This window comes from Acomys russatus, chromosome X (genome assembly GCF_903995435.1).
Source record: "Acomys russatus chromosome X, mAcoRus1.1, whole genome shotgun sequence".
NCBI classification, from domain to species: Eukaryota; Metazoa; Chordata; class Mammalia; order Rodentia; family Muridae; genus Acomys; species Acomys russatus.
The window spans coordinates 51,608,870-51,628,290 of record NC_067169.1 but is presented as its reverse complement, the minus strand read 5'-3'; the positions used below and the strand labels follow the sequence as shown (position 1 = coordinate 51,628,290).

At 47.5% G+C, this 19,421-nt stretch overlaps 1 protein-coding gene across 7 annotated transcripts in view; it reads right to left on the bottom strand.

The window, feature by feature from the left end:
* Positions 1–7,122: 7,122 nt before the first annotated feature.
* The window catches only part of Dlg3 (discs large MAGUK scaffold protein 3), a 52,688-nt gene continuing 40,389 nt past the window's right edge, over positions 7,123–19,421 (bottom strand). For 4 of the 7 annotated variants that reach the window (XM_051142483.1, XM_051142485.1, XM_051142488.1 and 1 more), the window contains 10 exons: positions 18,082–18,258; positions 17,534–17,609; positions 16,608–16,707; positions 13,112–13,153; positions 11,871–11,921; positions 11,210–11,311; positions 10,418–10,590; positions 9,425–9,534; positions 9,026–9,117; positions 7,123–8,032 (listed from right to left, as the gene is read on the bottom strand). In XM_051142483.1, coding sequence (XP_050998440.1) covers positions 7,926–8,032; positions 9,026–9,117; positions 9,425–9,534; positions 10,418–10,590; positions 11,210–11,311; positions 11,871–11,921; positions 13,112–13,153; positions 16,608–16,707; positions 17,534–17,609; positions 18,082–18,258 — 1,030 coding nt within the window. In that variant the 3' untranslated portion in view covers positions 7,123–7,925. Of the gene's footprint in view, positions 8,033–9,025; positions 9,118–9,424; positions 9,535–10,417; positions 10,591–11,209; positions 11,312–11,870; positions 11,922–13,111; positions 13,154–14,767; positions 14,814–16,607; positions 16,708–17,533; positions 17,610–18,081; positions 18,259–19,421 lie in introns of all 7 variants that reach the window. The other 3 variants (XM_051142486.1, XM_051142487.1, XM_051142484.1) reach the window with 2 other exon arrangements.

Genomic DNA, 19,421 nt, shown 5'->3' with positions numbered 1-19,421 from the left:
TTCATCATAGGAGGAGGTGGGGAGAGCCCTTAGACTCTTACCTGAGCTCTCAGCCACGCCCTCCTGTAGCTCCCTACATGGTCTTGTGGTCTCAGGAAGTAAGAGTGTTAAAGATTAATTGAAGAAGGCTAGACTTCACTTATAAAACTATGGAGAAGTCCTCATCTATGCTGGGGTGAAGCTTTTTTGTGGTATGGCTGTTTTGAGGTCAACTGTGCTTAAGTAACCTCTCGCCCATGCTTCTATAAGTAAGTCAAATAAACTAATTAGTTCACCAAATTGGACTTTGGTATTGTACTTTGGTCTGTGATTGATGCCTTATCTAGGAGTAAGTAGGCATTTGTTCATATCCCCCTGAGGGAGGGGGAACTTCCCAAGTGCTTCTTACCTAAAACAGAGACATGATAGAACCAAAGATAGCTTGGGGAGGGGTAACTGCATGGCCCCTGCAACAGATGCTGAGGAATACAACTGAGGCTGATCCATGTAAGAGGAGAGAGTCCACAGGGGCACCCTGATACGGCTACCTGTCCCCATATGCACGGGAAAGTGTGCTTCTTTGCTATGGTGGTAATCCTATGCCTTTTACAGTGGGTGACAGGACATGAGACCAAGGACGAGCTGAGAGGGGAGTGTTCTTGGTCAGAATTCTATGGTAACTGTCTTCTCTATTTAGTATTTTTGGGAATCGTGCCTGCTTGATGACTGGGATGTCCCCCCAAACAATTGATGAACTAGGGAACATAGCACAGTCCCTGAAAGGAGCTGTGGTGTCAGTTTCATGGGTGGGTGATATGACATGCAACTAGAGTGCAGGAAAACAGAAACAAAAATCTTGAATACATAAGGGGGAATTCCAGCGAGAAAAAGTTATACTCTCCTCCACATTAGCCTCTGATTTGTAAAGTGGGAAAGAGTCAGTGACTGTTGCGATAGCATAGTGGTCCAATGCTCATCCAAATGGAAGAAAATAGTCATCTACATCATCCCCTCCAAGGCTCAGGTAACATGCAAGAGACTGGAGCAGAAGGACTCAAAGACATAGAAGGTGTGGGATGATGTCCTCGGAGCATAACAACTATAGCCAACTTTATCAAAGTAGCTGACTCATTGCAAGCCACCCTCCAGACTGGATCTGTTAGCATTCCCTCCTGAAAAGGGAAGTGGGGAGGGCCGTTAGAACCTCACCTAAGATTCTAGTCACCTTAGACTTTTCTCTCAAAGCTGTATGTAATCCTCATGGTCTCTGGAGGCAATGACTGTATAATGAGGAGGTGATTCCATCTACGTCTTATGGGGAAGTCGTCATCCATCCTGAGGTAAGACTTTCTGGTGGTGTGCTGCTTTGAGGTCACTCATACTCTGTACCTAACCCCTCACCCCTGTCTTATAAGCCCACAAGGAAGGCAACCCAGACCCTTCACTGGCTGCAGGACATGGCGGCAGGACTCAAACCTGGTTAGTCTCATCCAGAATCGCTTCCCCATCACACTTTTGCTGCTTCAGTAGCCCCATTTAGGCTAAGGACTACTGCATCTCTCCAAATGCAGGTATCTGGGTATTTCTTGGCACCTTCATTCCCTAGTTTCCCTAGCACAACTTCTTCATGAAATTCAGATAATCGACTGTAACCCAGAGCTTTCTAACTTTTCAGTCTGTTCTGGAATTTGGCCCCGCTGACCAGCTAATAGAAACAATTTCCCTGATCACAGTCCCAGGATCATTTGTTCCCTTGCTCCTTAGAGGAAAGCCGCTAAACCTGCCAGTAAGTAATATTTGGTTGTGTGATAACTGTCCTTCTCTTCAACAGCAGTCCTTATAGCTTTCGGTAGCCCGCCTCATTGGGTTTAAGTATAAGTTCACAAAAACATGAACTTTTTGTGAAGGACTTGGCATAGCCGCACCCTTTAGAATTTGGCTGAATTGTTTTCAGTATTGGATCTGGGAGAGCCTTATGAGCATGTGCCCAAATACCTTTTAGTTTCAGGCAAGACTGCGGACCAGGAAGGGAAATTTCAACAGTCATCTAGCCAGCACCTGTAATGTGCAGGGCATATGTTATGAAAGATACACCAGATATATTCCAGGCCTTTCAGGCGCATTTTGTCTAGTTGGAGAAGTACATATGGACAAACAGCTAACTTTGCAAAGAAGAGCAAGTCAGTAGAAACTACTAGGAGGGTACAAAAGGGGGTTTCTTCTAGAGAGATCAGTGGCATTAGCATGAATGATGACATTTAAACTGAACCTTGAAGGTTTGGTAACAAAAGAGATGTGGACTACAAGGACTTTGGGGGCCTTGCTCCTAGGTAAAAGAGCAAGGAATCCACACTCGTCTTTCAAGAACTCTCAGTATCACTGCTAGAACAGACCGCAACCAGTGTAGTAAAGGGTGCTCAGCAAGTCTTGTCCTTCCCCATTCCAAGCCATTCCCAGTGGAGCAGCTTGTTGCTTGTCTCAGCCTGAATAGATGTCCCTATGCACCAGCCTGTGCATTTCCCTCACCGCCTTCCACCCTGATATAAACATCTGTGTCCTTGTTCTCTTCTAGATCCTGAGCTCCTTCAGACTAGGAGTGTTCTCCTTGTGCCCTTGGCTTCCTGTCACCAAGAGGAAGGCCTATCAGTAAGTGTTCTGCAAGCAGACACACAGGGTGGAACAGGGAGAGCAACAAAGAGCTATACTGAAGAGTTATAAATAGTCAACATGTTTTGGCTAGAAATTCTATATGCTGACCCAAGGAGTCAGATCAGCATTGAGCCTGGGGGTAGGAAAATGTGACCCATCCAGAGGGACGGGGCAGAGCTGGGGGAGTCTGTGGAAGAAGAGGGGCATGCTCAGAATAAAATGAAGTCCCCTGGGGAAGAGTGGGGACAGGGCCTGTTGTGCTTCTAGGGTCTTAGAATTTCCTTAGCCTCTGACAACTCTCAATTGCTGTTAAAGGATAGCTTTAGTTGAGCACCAGTGTTGTCACTTGTATTTAGCACAGGGCAGGTGGCCAGTTAGCAGTGGGTAGGACAGCAGAGTGAAAAGAAGGGAAATGAGCTGAGCAAGGTAAAGTGGTTGAAGGCAAATGGAAAAAAAAAAAAACAAGAAAAACAAATGGAGCGAGAGTCCAGTGGAAGATGCAAGGTGAGAAAGTGGAACATGACTGTAGGCAGGGGCCTAGTCAGATTCCTGTCCCCAGGCCTGAGACAGACTGCCGCTTGCTCAGCTCATTTACCCTCCGGGGCATGTGTGAAGGAGCAGTGGACTGCTCTCTGTGAGAAAAAGCACATAAACGGGCAGGATGATGTCTTGAGCATAGCGAAGGGACAGGCTGCTGTGGTACCTAGGAGCACAGCTGCTGTAGCCATAGGCTCTTTGGCTCATGGTTCTGTCAGTTATTAGCCACATGATCACACTGTGCCTCAGTTTCCTTACCTGAAAAACTGATAAGGCATCTCTTTTGCAATTTGTGACAACTGATGAAGGAACACACGTACGAATGTTAAGAGATGACAATGCACTCCGTGTAGGAAGGAGTGGCCCTGTGAGAAGCAGCATGAAACGAATGAGAGTCATATGTCTTGACATATTAAGGAACCTCTACTTAACTAAGATGGGGGAGTAGGCATTTCCAGGCAGAGAAAGAGCATGAGCCAAAATCAGGTTGGGGGTAGGTGCTGCCATGGAAGAAAAAAAGCCAAGTTCTGACAGACAGGCCACGCCAAAGAGCAATGGGCCGTGCAGGGGTCCATCTGGAGGTGGACAGTGAGGCAGGAACACCACCTCTTGCCCCTGCTCCTCCCTGGCTGAGTACTGATGAGCAAGCCAGTCAGAGATGGCCATAGCAGGTTGTTCATGCAACCTCATATACATGGAAAAACCCACTAGAGGAAATCACTGTGCCCAGTGGTGATAGCTTAGCATATACAAGGTACTTGGAGTGTCATCATTGAGGTTCTAGCTTCTCACAAAGCATGGCTATCATGTCTTGGAAGGAATGAAGAAGAGCAGGGGCCAGTTTTGCTTTCTCTTGGAAGTAGTGGAAACAGAAGACTTTTGAGGAAATTGGAATTTGAGCTACAGAAGTTATTTACAATGACAATACAATGTCCCAGAGGTGCCAAGGAAATTCCTGAATGGATAAAGATTAGTGGAACTGAGGCCATGGAAGCACAGCTGGAAAACGGGCCAACAGACAAAATCTAAGACGTGGCACAGCCCAGCCATATGCAGCGGGCGGTCTAGACCTATGCTGTGCTCTGCACTAACTTCCTGGCTACCCTGAAAAGGTGAATGCTGGGCCTCTGCTCATCTCATTACTTCCATGGTTTAGACAGTGCTTAAAACTAGGCAGGGTTGTCCCTTCAGAAAAGACTCTGGTGACCTTTAGAAATGCCTGTTTTGCTTGAGCCCAAGGTTCCTTCTCAGGCTCTTCCAGTCATCAAACCAACATTCTTCTGTCTTTATTAACTTTATTCCTGGTCCCTCAACTTCTATACTTGCTTCACGTGAAGATTTCGCTTGCATTAGCTAATGTCTAAATGCACTTAGGATAAAGTTGGTCATTTGTGTTTGCTTTAATGAGTATTTTATTTAGTCATAGGCATCATCTTGTGGATATTTTGAGAACTTCCTGTTAGAGACTAAGAAGAAATTCAGTCCAGCTTGGCTGCAGTCAGCAGCAGAGTTAAGGCAGAGACAAGGCCTTGCCGGCAGTCTGGCCCCACACTCTAGGGCCTGTCTCCTTTTTGTTTGGTTGGTTTTGTTTTTCAAGACACGGTAGCCTTGGCTGTCCTTTAACTCACTCTGTAGACCAGGCTGGCCTTGAACTCCCAGCAATTGACCTGCCTCTGCCTCCTGAGTGCTGGGATCAAAGGCATGGGCTACCACCACCCAGCAGGCCTGTCTCCCTTTGGTGTTTCCAAGTTACTCAGGTACGATTACAAGCTACCTCTTGATTCCCTTCGCATTCATCAAGTGCATTTCCTCAACCTCACAGGGCCTCTTTGTGAGCCCCCTTTTGTTGGGCTACCTCCTAATAAATGAGAGAATATAGGGAGGCAAGCACTGTGTACATCATAAAACCCCACAAACGGGAGAGGGCAATCATCCTTCCTGGGGCTCAGCCTACACACATTAGGGGTGCAGGTTTCATTTTTTTTAATTGTTTGTTGTTGTTCTTGTTTTTCAAGATAAGTTTCTCTGTGTATCCTTGGTTGTCCTTGAACTCACAGCAATCCATCTGCCTCTGCCTCCTGAGTGCTGGGATTAAACCACTACTGCCTGGCTGCAGGTTTCACCCTTGTACCTCAATTATGGCAGTACCGCCTCAGCTTTCTTCCCACGAGCTTCCTGCACAGCATCAGCCATGGTCAGAAATAACTGCTTTAAGTACTTCTCCCAGCTTTGGAGGGCCACAAGGACGACTACCACCTCTCCAGGCTGGGCCCATCCTACCTCCACTGTGGCAAAGTGGTAGCTGGTAGGCAGGCAGCCTGCTCTCTTACCATTGCTTTCAGCGCTGTGCTGCCAAAGCTGGCCCTTGCTTTTCTAGCATGCATCTTTGTTATGGTTGCATCATCCAGAGTCAGCATTTGCCACCAAGGCCCCTATCCAGCTGATAGTGTGAAGGGCAGCTTCTAGGCCAGAGAGGAAGCCCCATTATACACTTTTAGCTTAGTTTTAGCAAAGGATCCAGCACCACCCAGGGTCATACCCTTCTCAATGACTGCGCCCCCCTCCCCCAGCACTAGGAAACAGTGGTCTGAGTTATTCTTCCTGCTGCTGGGCCCCAACCACCCCACTCCACTACTGCAAGAAGGTCTCTGAGCCATGGTTCATTGCAACTATCATTTATTAAAAAATATATGTCTCCTTGGAAGGAACACTGGTAAACCAACTATTATCATGCTTACTTTGAATCTTTGCTTTTCTTCCCTGGGAGGGAGGGCTGAGCATTGTTCATACATGTCAGTTACCATCAGAGAATCAACACTCCCTGCTCACTCCCCTCATGAGAGTCACAATCATCTGTCACTTTATCCCTCTTTGCCTTCAATCCAGTGTACTGCCCAAGAGAAAGCTGCTGCCTGTTCTTTCTCCTGACTCTGGGCCCCACACGTCACAGTTAGCCTCATTATGCTGGTAGGATACCTGTGAACAGAGTTCCTGAATGTAGCTGGTAGTGCTTTAAAGTGTCTTCAACACTGCGTCACCTGCAATGGTCCTAACCCAATTGAGGGCCAAGCAATTCTATGTTCTCCCCTGCGTCATCCCTCCAGTGTGGAGGGGAGGGAGGCACGTTGGCTTCAAAGGAGCACAGTGGGGTGGGGTAGGGCCTGGACCACACCTGCTGCCTGCACTGGCGGCGGGAGGAAAACTACCTGGACCAGTCGCTGCCATCAGACTCTGGGAAAAAAGCAACAAGATTTCACAGCTCACCAGTAAGCGAGTCTTAGCTCTACAGCTCAAATTTACAGCATTAAAGTCTACTTTCTTTTTGAAGAAACAGCAAGCTACCAGCTGTTGGTGAGGGGGGCTGGGGTAGGGCAAATGGAGCAGTTGCAAAATAAAAGAACCCAAATCCAACTCACTACATGGCTGGCCAAGCCTGGTGCTCTTCCACTATCCCAGCATGGAGCCTGAAGGCAAGCACCTCCCTGTTCCTGTCAGCGGCCCCATGAAGGAAGCCCCAGCTAAGTCCAGCATGGTAACTCTGAGCCCCAGCTTCTCCTCTCTGCCCTCACCAGCCCCTGCTTTCCCTCTGTTGACTGGATGGCCAGGCCTAAGTTACCTACTGTATCCCAGACCTGGCTCCTTCAAAACCTCACAAGCCTTTTAGAACACTGGCAAATAGGTTTCTACGCATTCACTTAAATAGTAAAAGTAAAATTTGGAATAATGAAAAGGCTGACACAGTAGCACAACATGGTTTTGGTTTAACAGCAGCTTAAAAATGAACAAAAAGGAAACCTCTCATGCAGACACATCAGGCGGCATAAAACAATAGGCAATTTCATCCGGAGCATCACTAGCCATTCATTCTCTCTTCCTGCACAGGAATGACTGCCCTGAAGGGCAGCAACTGCTTTCGGTCAAGTCTCCAATCTCAAGCTCCTAGCCAAAGCCCCTTCTCTCACGCTGCAGGTTAGCCTCACCTGGAGCAAAACCTTAGCTCTGAAGAGAATGACCATATTCGAGTGAGTGCTTTGGTTTAGCACTTACTATTGTTGTCAACCCCTTCTCAACCAGGTGGAACGTAAGATGTCATCTGATTGGAATATGAAAATTAAAGCATTTCTCTAATAACATAGTACCATTGATGGACGTCTCCATAGATTTTCTAGTCCCAATGTATGTGAATATATATATATATTATAGAAGAGTGTATAATATATATATATAATAATTTCTATATATTTTATATAAATTACATATATATATATATATCTATGTATAAATAAGATACTTTCTGTCGCTGTTCTGTTGCACCGTTCAGAGCTGCAAGGCAGCACTACAGGGTGGAAATGCCCAGGAGCGCCTCATCACGTGGGCTGTTTCGCTCACTTCACAAGCTGTGCAGTTGTCCAGAGTCTGTCTTTCCATCAGTCCTCCTCTCTTCACTTCGCTTCTGCTGGGTGTTTATGAAAACAACAACTCTGATGGATTTGCACCTGTGCTAGCGCTTGGGAAAGGTCCATGCAGGAATGGGCACAGTCACATGATGAGTGAGATGGCATCATCCCAAAAAATAAACTAAAACAAAAGAAACTTTTTTAAAAAAGAACAGGACTAGAAAACTCAATTTTTGACATTATCTAAAAAGGGGGACAAGAACAGTAGTCATTTGTTCTCCCCATGGGGACAGGAATGAAGAGGAAGGAGGGAAGAGGGACTTGATTTCTTCTGTTCACAAGAGAATGGTTGGAGGGGATTCTTCAGAGTTTTTCAGGGGACGGGACCCAAATGTAGTGCCCAGACTGGTCCTCGATGATCTGCTTGATTTTGTTATAAATCTCCTCCAGTGAGTCACCCTGTACAATGGCTACAGTGAAGAGAGAGAAACAATTACTGTGGTCCGTAATACTGCCCCTGAGCCCCAGGCATCCTGCCTCTAGTCACAGCCCTCCTTTGATGTCCCCAGGATATGATGGGCGCTCACAGAACCATGGGTTGGGCTTCTTGAGTTAACTGTCAAAGTTCAGAGCAGAAGTATACAGCTGGCTAGATGCTCAGAGCCCAAGGCTGGACATCAACTGCCAGAGACAGCAATGAGCAGGCACTGTGTGTGTTGTAAAGATGTTTACTGAGGACCCACTGCATGCCAGACACTGAGGCTCCCATTGCTTTTGTCTGCAGTGGAGTGGCAGCCTATAATTCTAAATTCTAAAGCAACTTCTCTCAAAGATTTGGAAAATCCTAGTTACCCAGGGGAAGGGCAGAAAGCTACAATTTCTGTCAAGAGGCAGAGCTCCTAGGGGCCATCACCTCTCCAGTGTCAGTGGTCAGCTAGCAAACAAGGACATAGATTAGGATGATAAAAGGGACTCCAAAGACCTGAATTCCTTCCTTGGCTAACCCAATGTTATGAGTGTGAATTTCCTCATTACTAGCCTGCACATATCCTTTAAAGGGAACCTTCCCAACCTTTAGAACTGGCCTTCTAAAGTAAGTGACATATATACAACATGTAAACTGACAGACAACTTAAACACTACACTAAGAAATCAACAAACATTCATCAGCACCAAAACATGCAAGACCAAAAAAAAAAAAAAATCAGGAGGAAGAACAGGAAAAGGAAGAGGCAATGGAACCTGCAATCTCATGGAACAAGAAAACAGTTTAAGCAAAGGAACCAACAAAAGCAGTGCCTGGGAGCAGCTTGTGCTAGAACGTAGCCAAATGGTGGCCGACAGGAAACCTGAGTGCCTGGGGAAAGCTCTGAGCTCACTGACTACAAACCTCCCCAGGCATTTTTGCTCTAAGTCTTCCTGAGCTAGTGTCTGGCTGGCGCCAAGGACTCCTGGATTCTTACCTGTAAAGTACTCTCCAAACTCTTGCTCCAGTTTCATGGCTTTGTCATAGATCTTATTTGCTTGTTCATATGTCTGCCGTCGGTTCATTTCCCTGCCAAAGACACAGAAGCAGTACATTTCCAAAGGAGAGCCTATGTTTTAATTAACACAACAGAATGCTCTAGGTTTCCTGAAAAAATCTGCTAGCCAGCCATCCTTAGAGTAGCTCATGGCTAACTCCCTCCTCAAAACCTCTAAGTCTTAAAAGCCCATGTGGGAGGAAAGAGCACACCCAGGCCCCCAAACAGGAAGAAGAGCAGGTACTCAGGGTTGGTTTCGGGCTTTCTCTGGTCCTACCCCTGGCCAACACATCTATTTTATTCCCTCCCCATGGTCATCTGCGCCCCATAGACACTTACATAAGTGCTTCAATGGACTTGGGCTTGATGAAAATGGCAATGGGGTAAAGTTGTGCTTGCTGCAGTCTCTTTATAGCGTTGCCGGAGACATCTAAGATGCAGTGCTTGCCCTGAAAAAGCAGACCTGTATCAGCTCATCCAGGCCCTGGCTACAGGTCCTCACCAAGAAAGCCAGTGGCATTCCAAACATCAGCCTGAGGGGAACCCAGGCACACAAACCCTAGAGGCCTGAGAAGTTCCCGGGCCTACTTCTTGTTTCTGTGATAGCTCATCTTGATTGCTAGAGATGGGATTATGGCTCAGTGGAAAAGATCATTGGCTGTTCTTCCAGAGAACCGAGGTTCAACTCCCCAGCACCCATGTGGCAACTCACAACTGTCTGTAACTTCAATTCCAGGGGCTATGACACCCTCAGACAGACAGACAGGAAAAACACCAAAACACATGAAATAAAAATAAACATTAAAGAAGAAGTACCTTAAGATTAGTGAAGTTCTCTGTTATGCCTGTGAGGGCCTTCCCAGAAAGGGTTAACTAAGGGGAAAGAACTACCTGAATACAGGTAGCACCATCTCATGGCCTTGGAAAACCCAGATGAAACAGAAAGAAGAAAAATAAGAAAGTTCCCCAAGCATGAGATTCTCTTTGCTTCCTTCTAAGTAGATAAGCAGGTTCAAACTCTGAAGCCATGAGCCCAAATCCATCTTTCCTTGAAGTTGTTTTGTCACAGTGACAGGAAGTCTGATGAACACAGCCTCTATAACCCAGAAGAGGAAGAAGAAGGCTCCCTAGGGGCCTTACTCCCTAGTGGCTGATGCTCCAATTTAAGTTGCACAACAGAGACATATGCCATGGCTGTTGGCTCAGCACATGGAGAGACACTACAGCATTGGTCAGCAGTGTGGGAAGGGTGTGAATGCAAGCAGATGCCAGGCCTAAGCATTTGTCTTCTCCATGTCTCAAGGATAGCCATACCATCTCCTCTCTGCTTACCCTCTCTGCAACTGCCCGCACTGACTGGATGCTGGTCCCATAGAGATTATCGTTGAACTGGCCCGCCTCAATGAACTTGTTGTCCTGAATATCCTTCTCCATCTGTTCCCGGGAAACCACAAAGTGGTAGTCCTGTCCATCAACCTCGTTATCACGCCGGGGCCGGGTAGTATCTGAAGGAAGGAAGGAAGGAAGGAAAAAGAAAGGAAATGTTGTGTGCCGCATAGACAATATCAAGGCTATAAAAGCCCACTTCATCCTTTCTCACAGGAAGGACACAAGGCTACTCCGGGTTTTTTTTTTTTTTTTTCAGATGAATGAGAAAAAGCATTTGTAAAGAATTTTGTCTGGCCTATTTCTCCTCCACACTCCAGATATTATACACAGGGTGCTTGAGGGTAATGTGGACCAAAAAGGCTTCTTGAGCCATGGCCTGGTAGAGGGTGCTAAACTTAGCATGGAAGTTAGGAAACCCAAAAATGATTCATCAAACCACTTTGTGTATCAGCACCTGGGTTTAATCCCCAACACCACAAGGAAACAAAACAGTGATGGCCTCCCCACTTGTAAAATCAGTCTTGACTACCGCCACCCAAACTTTTACCTATACCATCAGGCAAAGCAGCCAAGTAGGATGTCAATCCTACCTGATCTCACCTACTCTGGGGGCATCTGTTGCTACCTACTCTCTTCCAAGAGTTCCCAAAAGGCCTTGATCCTAGACCCTTTCCTTAAAAGTACGCACATCCCAGAGTACCAAACCTCACTCCTCTAGGTCTGCTGGGCTCTTACGTGGCACACAGGATCCAAACTTATGCGGGAACTCAGAGATCAGGTCATCATTGACTCTGTCCTTCATTGGGCCCAAGATGATCACGGGCCTGGCGTAGTGAACTGGGGAAGGAGAACACAAGACAATGAACAGAGGCCCCACAGGGCAGCCTGCCCCGCCTCGGAATAGAGACGCTCTGTGCCACCACTCAGACAAGGTGAAGCAACTATGGTGATTCTCTGGACTCTAATTATAAAAACTTCAAAGAGCCTTCGAATTTGACAATCTTAAGTCTCAGGCAAGTCTACAATCAGAAGCACCTCCCTTTCCAACAGATTCAGGAGCAATTTCCACACAGACCCTGAGTTGCTGAGCAAAATTCTAGCAAAGCAGATGCCCAGAGGATACAGGCCCTTCACCTCTATAGCAACAGCTGCCTCTGCTAAAACAGACCTCCCCTTACTCTCCTCAGAAATCCACCCGCCCTTTGGAAGGCATCCTAGCAGTGGGCAAAAGTATCATAAGAGGTATGTGGAGCATGGCATCCACCCAGTGGTGCTAGGGAGAAGCCAAGGGCTAGATATGCCAAGCCTCCTCCTCCCCAGCCCCCAGCTACCCTCTCGACTAAGCCCCATGACCGGGAGACTGGCACAAAGGCAAGACTCTCAGAAAGGGGCTTACTTTCTTGTCGTGTCACTGGCTCATATGACAAAATAGCATCCTCTTGTCCTTCTGCAAAAAGGGAAACACATTAGCACTTTATGATCTGATGACTGTGTACAGCATTCACCACACCCCACACCCACCACAAAACAGTCTCACTTTCTGTTGGCAAGAAGGCTAAGGAGCCATTCAGCAGCCTTGGGCTGGGCTGTTTTCATTCAGTGAAATATTGCCCAATTATGGGCCAAGGCACAGAAGCCAAGAAGTCTCCACCAAACCACCCCAAGCTCTAGGGAACTACTTCTTATAGGTGATAGTTGGTTATGTTCAGTAGCCCCCTTGTTCTGAAGACAATCACAGTGGTTGAAACATACTTGCCAGAGTCACTTTACCTAAGTCCAGAGAGTTAGCCCAATCCCCAAAGCTGTGGCTTAATGTTGCCCCTTTAATGGTCTATCTATTTACTAACCTCGCATCTCTAAGAAGCATCTAGAAAGTGGTACACATCTGAGCTAAGGTCCCAGTGCCCTTTAAGAGCAATACTGAGCCAGTTCTCTGCTCATGGTGAACCCCCATACAACCTAGCAAGGATGAGGTCTTCCTAAAACAGTCACCAAGACACTTGGTACTGGGTGCCTACCGTTCCCAAACTAGCTGACAGCAGTACTGGGGAAGGCAGTAACACCTTCAGGGAGAGCCACAGGATACTTGCTACAGAGCTGCTTCCGAGCCTAGGACTCCTGGGTGGAGTTTTTAAGACCTCAAGTCACTGTAGTTCCTCAACAGCCAGTGTCCCCAAAGCTTGTGAGGTTTGAGCCATGGCTTCAATGCTGTAGTCATAGTGCTCCCAAGGCATTTTGGCAATTTCCTTTCTGACTATGTAACCCAGCCAGGGGTTAAGGTGGTCCTAAGAGTCCAGAAAGGCAGATGGAAACCAGAAGCCATTTTAATTTTGGTCTCTGAGCAAATCTGTAAAGCTGGCAGTCTCAACAGCCTACATGTCCATGGCAGGGACCTGATCACTGGCAGTTTACCCTCCCTAGTACCCCAGAGCTACCGGAACTTATTTTCTCTCTAATCTGCAAATGGTATCCCCATGAGGTGAACAAACTGGCCACAGCATCTCTAGGGGCTCAAAGTGTACATGGCTAAAAGGAGCAGCAGCCTCTGAGCGGGGATGGTAGCGGAGCAACACTGGAATGATGATGGCTGGGCGACATGGGGGAGCTACAGGACACAGGGGCATGACACACACTTACTGGAACTGCTTTCGCTGTCACTGGTGTTGGATGTCACTCCCTCTGCAAGCCAACAAGAAAGAGACTCCAATTCAGAACACACCACTGAGAGGTCACATGCAGCACAAACTCAAATGTGCCAGGAGTGAGACACTGAGCTGCCAACCAAGTCAGGCCACAGGAAGCCTGCCACATCCAGGCCACCTCCAACTGGGAAGCACAGCTCCAATCCTGATGTTCTGGCCACATCCTCCATGTCCCCAGAGCCCACTCAGTTTGCCAAGTCCCTCCATAGTCACTAGCCCTATTTCCTTTCATAGCATTTTTTTTCCATCTGAACCAAGCCAGCTGATTTGGATGGTTTCCAAATCCTGCCTCAGAGCTCTTCTCCTAAGGCTAATGGGCAGGAAAGAAATAGGGACAGTGAAAGAGAAAAGCCCAGGCATGCTCCTGCTCACACATTTTCTCCCAAGACAAAGCCACCAAAGGTACAGAATTGTGTGACACTTTCCAACTTCGAGGCTCATCACTGGATGGATGGAACAGTCATCACCAGGAAAACTACTCTGACCTTCTGTGAACCTGGAGCCCTCCTACGAATGCTGAGGAGAGCTTGGCTTCAGCAGTGAAGGGGATGCACCACAATCCACCACAAGACTCATGTCAAATACACAGAAACAACAAGCCAGTAAGACTATCTAGAAAACAAGCCACCCCTCTCATCACAGACAGTTGGGACCTGCCCATCTTGGAGTGTGGGTGGAGAAAGATCAAGCAAAGAGCTGCATTCACAGGAGGCAGACACGGCAGTCCTCTTGAAAGAACAGCAGGCAAATGGAGATGAGACACAGACACACTGAACCATGGAGAGATGCTGCTCGTTTCAGCCAGGACCGTGATATGCTGTGCCCACCTCCCCCGAGGACTTGCTGAGTTGTCTGTTACACATGGCTAGCCCCTGAATACCTGCCAAGGACAGCCCCTATGCCTCCACCTTTATCCTTTATGGAGGAGAAATGTATATGAACGGAGCCCACCTGTCAGGCTGTACTCTGGATATGTGCAGTGAGCAAGGATGGCTGCTAAGGAACCTTTATCTAGGTCCTTCCCTCTCTGGACAATTTTTCAGAATGGCAGAGCTTTTCTGAGGTAAAATCACTAACTCTGTGTGGCCCTTAGGTGGTATAGATAGCCCCACCAGGCCACCTTGGCTTCTTAGAGATGCTCTATGGACAGCTGGCCTTGTAAGTCCTGGGACAGCTCAGATGTGGGGTTCATCCTGTCCCCAGTGAGAAGGACTAGAAAAGCTGCAGATCTCAAGCTCAACTCTTTGATGCAGGGTTACTTGGAGGAGATCCAACCAGCAGGTTTCCACCCTCTGCAGGAAGCTAGGCATCAGCTGAGCACTCACCCTGACCACCTCACTTCTGTGGAGCCAGTAAGCTCATAGCCTACCACTCAGAGGTGTAGAAAGCAAGCATAGACAGGAATGCTAGAGATGTGTTAGAATACCAGGGACCATTTGGAGCCATACACATTTCCTCCAGCCATGGGAAAGGGTCTTGAAAACATTGCCCTCCCTCACCCTTCACTTTCACCCATGTCCCCTACACCCCCGCACCCCATGATCTCCATTCATGCCACAAATACAGTTAATGGTGTGTAAGTTTGACTTACTCAGGTTCTTTGCTCCATAATAATCGTCACTTAACCCAGGGAAGTCCTGATTTCACAGACAGCACGGACAGAAAGGGAAAGGGAAGGGGAGGGAGGGGAGGAAAGGAGAAAACCAGGGAAAAGAGAAAAAAAAACAGAGAAAAACAACGAAGGGAAGAAAGAATACAGAGGCAGTTGAGCATTAGTGATAGGAGTATAAGGTCCCATGAAGACTTAGAACCACAGTGAGGTGAAGACATCTGCTGAAGAAATAATATCCCATCAGGTAAGATGTCTGGTCCTGACGCTATCCAGCTTTTGGCCAGAAGGTCTGGAAGTAGCCCGGCTTTCTGAGGTAGTCTACAGCCCATATACCCATAGCGCATGATAGGCAACACTCCAAGGCTTAAAAGTACCTTCTTTGGCCACATGTATAATTGTAGAGCCCAAATCACTGCTTTACCCCTATAACATATCTCCCATCAGTGCATGAAAGAGACATGACTATAAGCCAAGTGTGCAGACAGAATTATCATCACCCTGGAAGCTTTCCCTCATACTAGGTCAGCCTGTCCAAGCCCCTCAAGGCAAATTCTCTGTGGTATCTGTGGTATAGTATCCAGAGCTTCCCTACCTAAGCTTGGTTTCTGCAGAACAGGCACCAGGTAGTTGCAACCTTGTTGGCCAACAGACGCTCCTAACTGACTAGGTCATTGAACAGTGACAGGCCCCAGGCTGGGCTCCATGAGGAGGTTCTTGGCTTATCTGGTAAACTGTAGCAACATTGTCTCAGATCTTCATCTAAGGCTCCCACTGCTCACAAGCAGAGTCACCCTCCTCTATACCCTGTCACCCAGCAAGCCCAGGACAGTAAGCCCTAGTTTTTATCTGGATGAAGATACCTCATTCTGTTAGGGTTACCCCAGGTGGCCACAACCCACACACAGCATGATCATGAACCAGGTGGGCCTATTTGGGGTCCTTTTCTACCAGAACTAGTCAGTCTCCTGTCAGACCCCACAGCTCTGGATGACAAGATTGCTCCATGAAAGATGGAGGAGTGATCGGTAAATGAGAGACATTTACAACTTCACAATGACATGAATGAGAACCTACTGTACAAACCTGGTGTTTAAGGTTATTGTCAGAGCAACTAGTTTCTGAGGCACGTGATGGAGTGAGATGATTTAGCAGGATTGAATTGGTTCCTAATGCAGCCCAGCGTCATAGCCTGCTCTACCAAATCAGCTTTGTGTTTCTCAACAAATCTTTGTTTAGATAATGCAGAGCAACACTGTGTCCACACAACCTCATATGAGCAGGAAGGTTTTCTCGTGGTAACAGGCCCTGCATGTACCCTGACATAAAAGGAAGCCTGCTGTGAGGCATGTAGGTCTCCTGTGTGCTTACACAATGTGCATTCCAGAAGCAGCCTCCAATTTTAAGGGTCTAGGGAGGGGCAGGCTCTTCTCTTAACATACATGAATGAAATTGAGGGAAAGAAAACACAAGAGGCGGGAGCTAGGGGAGCAACACTTGGTCCTTGGTCTTATTTTCTTGAAAAACCATTTCCTAACACTGACACTAGCTGAAAACCATTCCTTATCACAACGGCACAGCTCTGTCTCACAGTTCCAGCATAGGTGCCTGGGCCACCCTCAGAGCCTCCAACACTCAATTTGAATGAGGAGCTGAACAAATAAGGCCCAGCGTCTCCCTGTGCAGGCCAGGATCTACCTGCATGCAGGTGCATGCAGACAAGTGCTTGGGTGGCCACCAACTCCTTCTAAGGGAAGGGGCAACTGAGGACGAGAAGACAGGGCTGCAAATAGTCTGCTCTCTCCACTCTGCCGCTACTTACGTTCCTGTATGCTGTTCTCCTGGGCCATGTTTTCTTTGCTCTTGTAAAATGGAAACTTTCGAGAGAGGCGAAAACTCTTTTTACGTTTCGTTTTGATCGACTGTGAAAGAACATGAAGATGGAGGGGGAAGGACAGAAGAAAAAAAAACAACAATGGGTTTTAAAGCATGCAAGAAAAACTAAAATGGAGACAATGATGAGCTAAATAAAAGATCATCTTCCACAAATGGAGTCTATGAGATTAAATGAAAGTTGATGTTAGGAGGAAAATTATGTTTACAGGAAAATGTGGTAGGGATGTTAGATGCTCTACTCAGTCTAGCATCACTCACTGGCCTTCCTCCAGAATAAAAGTCACTGTTGCTTCCTAGATGCAGCTCTAAGGTACCACTGATACACAGGCATCTACTCCATGCTTCTCTTGCCTCTATTCCTTCACAAGTTCTTTGGCCTTTGCTGCAAAGCTCATAAAGGAAAATGAGCGATGGGAGAGTCGTCTGGCCCTATGCTGTCTGAAGGCAAGTAGAAAGTCTGGGGCTGTCCTTCTTGGCAAGATGATAATAACAGGTTCTGCTCAGGCTCTCCAGAACTCTGATAGGGTCTGCTGCCAGGAGACAACCAGGAATGTTTTCATCTTCCCCACCAAGTCAGCTGGCTGCACCTCTTCCAGAGCCAGTCACCCAACAGCAGGGCCACACATTAACTGTGGGCTTTCAGCACTCCCGCAGCTTGCTAAGAAAGCAGGCAATTTCCTAGCAGGACAGAGCCCTGAATAACCGACAGCCTTTCACGCTTCCCACTTCTCCTGTACATCAGACCCAAGGCCAGGCTTCTCTCCCTGTCTCCACCCCCTGGCTGCGTGCCTCGGGAGGGAGGGGTCTCCACCTCCTGGCTGCGTGCCTTGGGAGGGAGGGGTCTCCACTTACCCGGTTAGACTCAAGCATCCCTGTCCTTGCATGGAACTTCACAGTTTTCAATCGAGCTCGCTCTTTCTTTTCAACCCTGTTTGGGAGTCAGGAAGTCTAGTTACTGCCAGCACAAGGTCTCAGCAGTGGGCTGTGGCAGGCACAACCACCGCATTAGCTCATTCAGTGAGGACCACATCCCAAAGAGTAACTCTTTTGCAAAAGGCCCAACAAGGCATACACACTGCTCTCAAGTAAGCCACAGTATGACAGGCAAGCAAAGACAAACACAAAAACTGGTGTGCTGAAGCATGAATGATTCCTAGCATTCAGGAGGCAGAGGCAGTAGGACTTCAGCAAGGTTGAGGCCAGTCAAGGCTACATAGGAGAGTAGAGGCTAGCCTGTGCTACAGAGTGAGACAGCCTCACAAAACAAAAAAACCAGAAGGTGGAGAAGGTGGAAGGGAGAGAGAAAGAAAGGGGGAGAGGCGGGGAAAGAGAGAGACAGACAGACAGAGAAGTAGAAAACAAAGTCAGGAAAAACCTTGCTAAAAACCCTGGTGGCTCACCTCTTTTTACTAGGGATTACACCAATCTGTTCACTCTCTCCATGTGGAGTCACCAGCCTTGCTTGCCACCACTCATCATCAGAGGCGTTAATGACGTGCAGAATGTCACCATAAGAGAAACTGAGTCCCTGGCTTGGTAGGCAGCTGTCACGAGTCCGATCGTAATCAAACAGGGCCCTGAAACACGCATGAAAAGTGAAGTGAACAACCTGAATTCTGTGAGACTGGCAGCCAGGCAGGATAGCAAAAGAAAGCCAGCCCAATTGCACTACACACAGGAAGAGATTCTGTGAGATGGTACCCCCTTCTAGGCCCCAATTAGTAAATATGTACCTCCTTTTCAAAGAAGCACCCTATTCCCCAAGGAGCACAGGGGGGAAATTCTTTCATAAACCCCATCTCCTCCCAGCTTCCTGACACACAGTAGCAGCCAAACGTAGGGCCCTGTCAGCTGCCTACTCTCCACCTGCAAACGCAGTGAGACATAAGAGGAGGAGATTTGGGAGCAAATGTAAAACAAAGCTCCAAAGTTCAGGTCCTGGTAAAACTAGTCTACCATGTACCATCAGATTCTCAGGGAACAAGCACACCTAAATAAAAATCTAATCACCCCATCTATGTAACTAAGTGTGTGGAGTTAGCACAAATAGGGAACTTCGGTAACATGGTTTATTTATTTATTTTTCTATGTGTGTAGAAGGGTATGTAATATAAGTGCTGACTCCCATAGAGGCCAAAAGAGGGTGTAGGATCTCCTGGAGCCGCAGAAACAGGTGGTTGTGAGCTGCCTGACTTGGGTGCTGGGAATCAAACTCAGGTCCTCTGAAAGTGCAGTCAGTGCTCTTAACTTCTGAACCACCTCTCCAGTTTACCCGCCACCCACTTGTTTTGTTTTTCAAGACAGGGTTTCTCTGTGTAGCCTTGGCTGTCCTGGAACTCACTCTGTAGACCAGGCTAGCCTCGAACTCACAGAGATCTGCCTGCCTCACTTCCCAGTGCTGGGATTAAAGGTATGTGCCACCATGTCTGGCTCTCTCGTTCTTCTTTAACAGTGTACACAGGCCAGGGGACTGTCCAGCATCTATGCTAAAACTTGACTTTCATCCCAGTTGCCTTACTCAGCTGGAAGCTACAAGTCCAACTCACCATATCTCCGTGCGTACAAGCCCAGATGAAAGGTAAGCTGCAGAGACAGAGCCCTCTGAAGACTTGGTGTCAAGACAATATCTAAACTATAACAAAAGCCCTTTCATTTGCAGTGCATACACTCCAACAAATAAGGGCGGGGCAGAGGCCAGCAGATAGGGCATTTGGTCTACAAGGTCTTTTCCAAGCTCTAT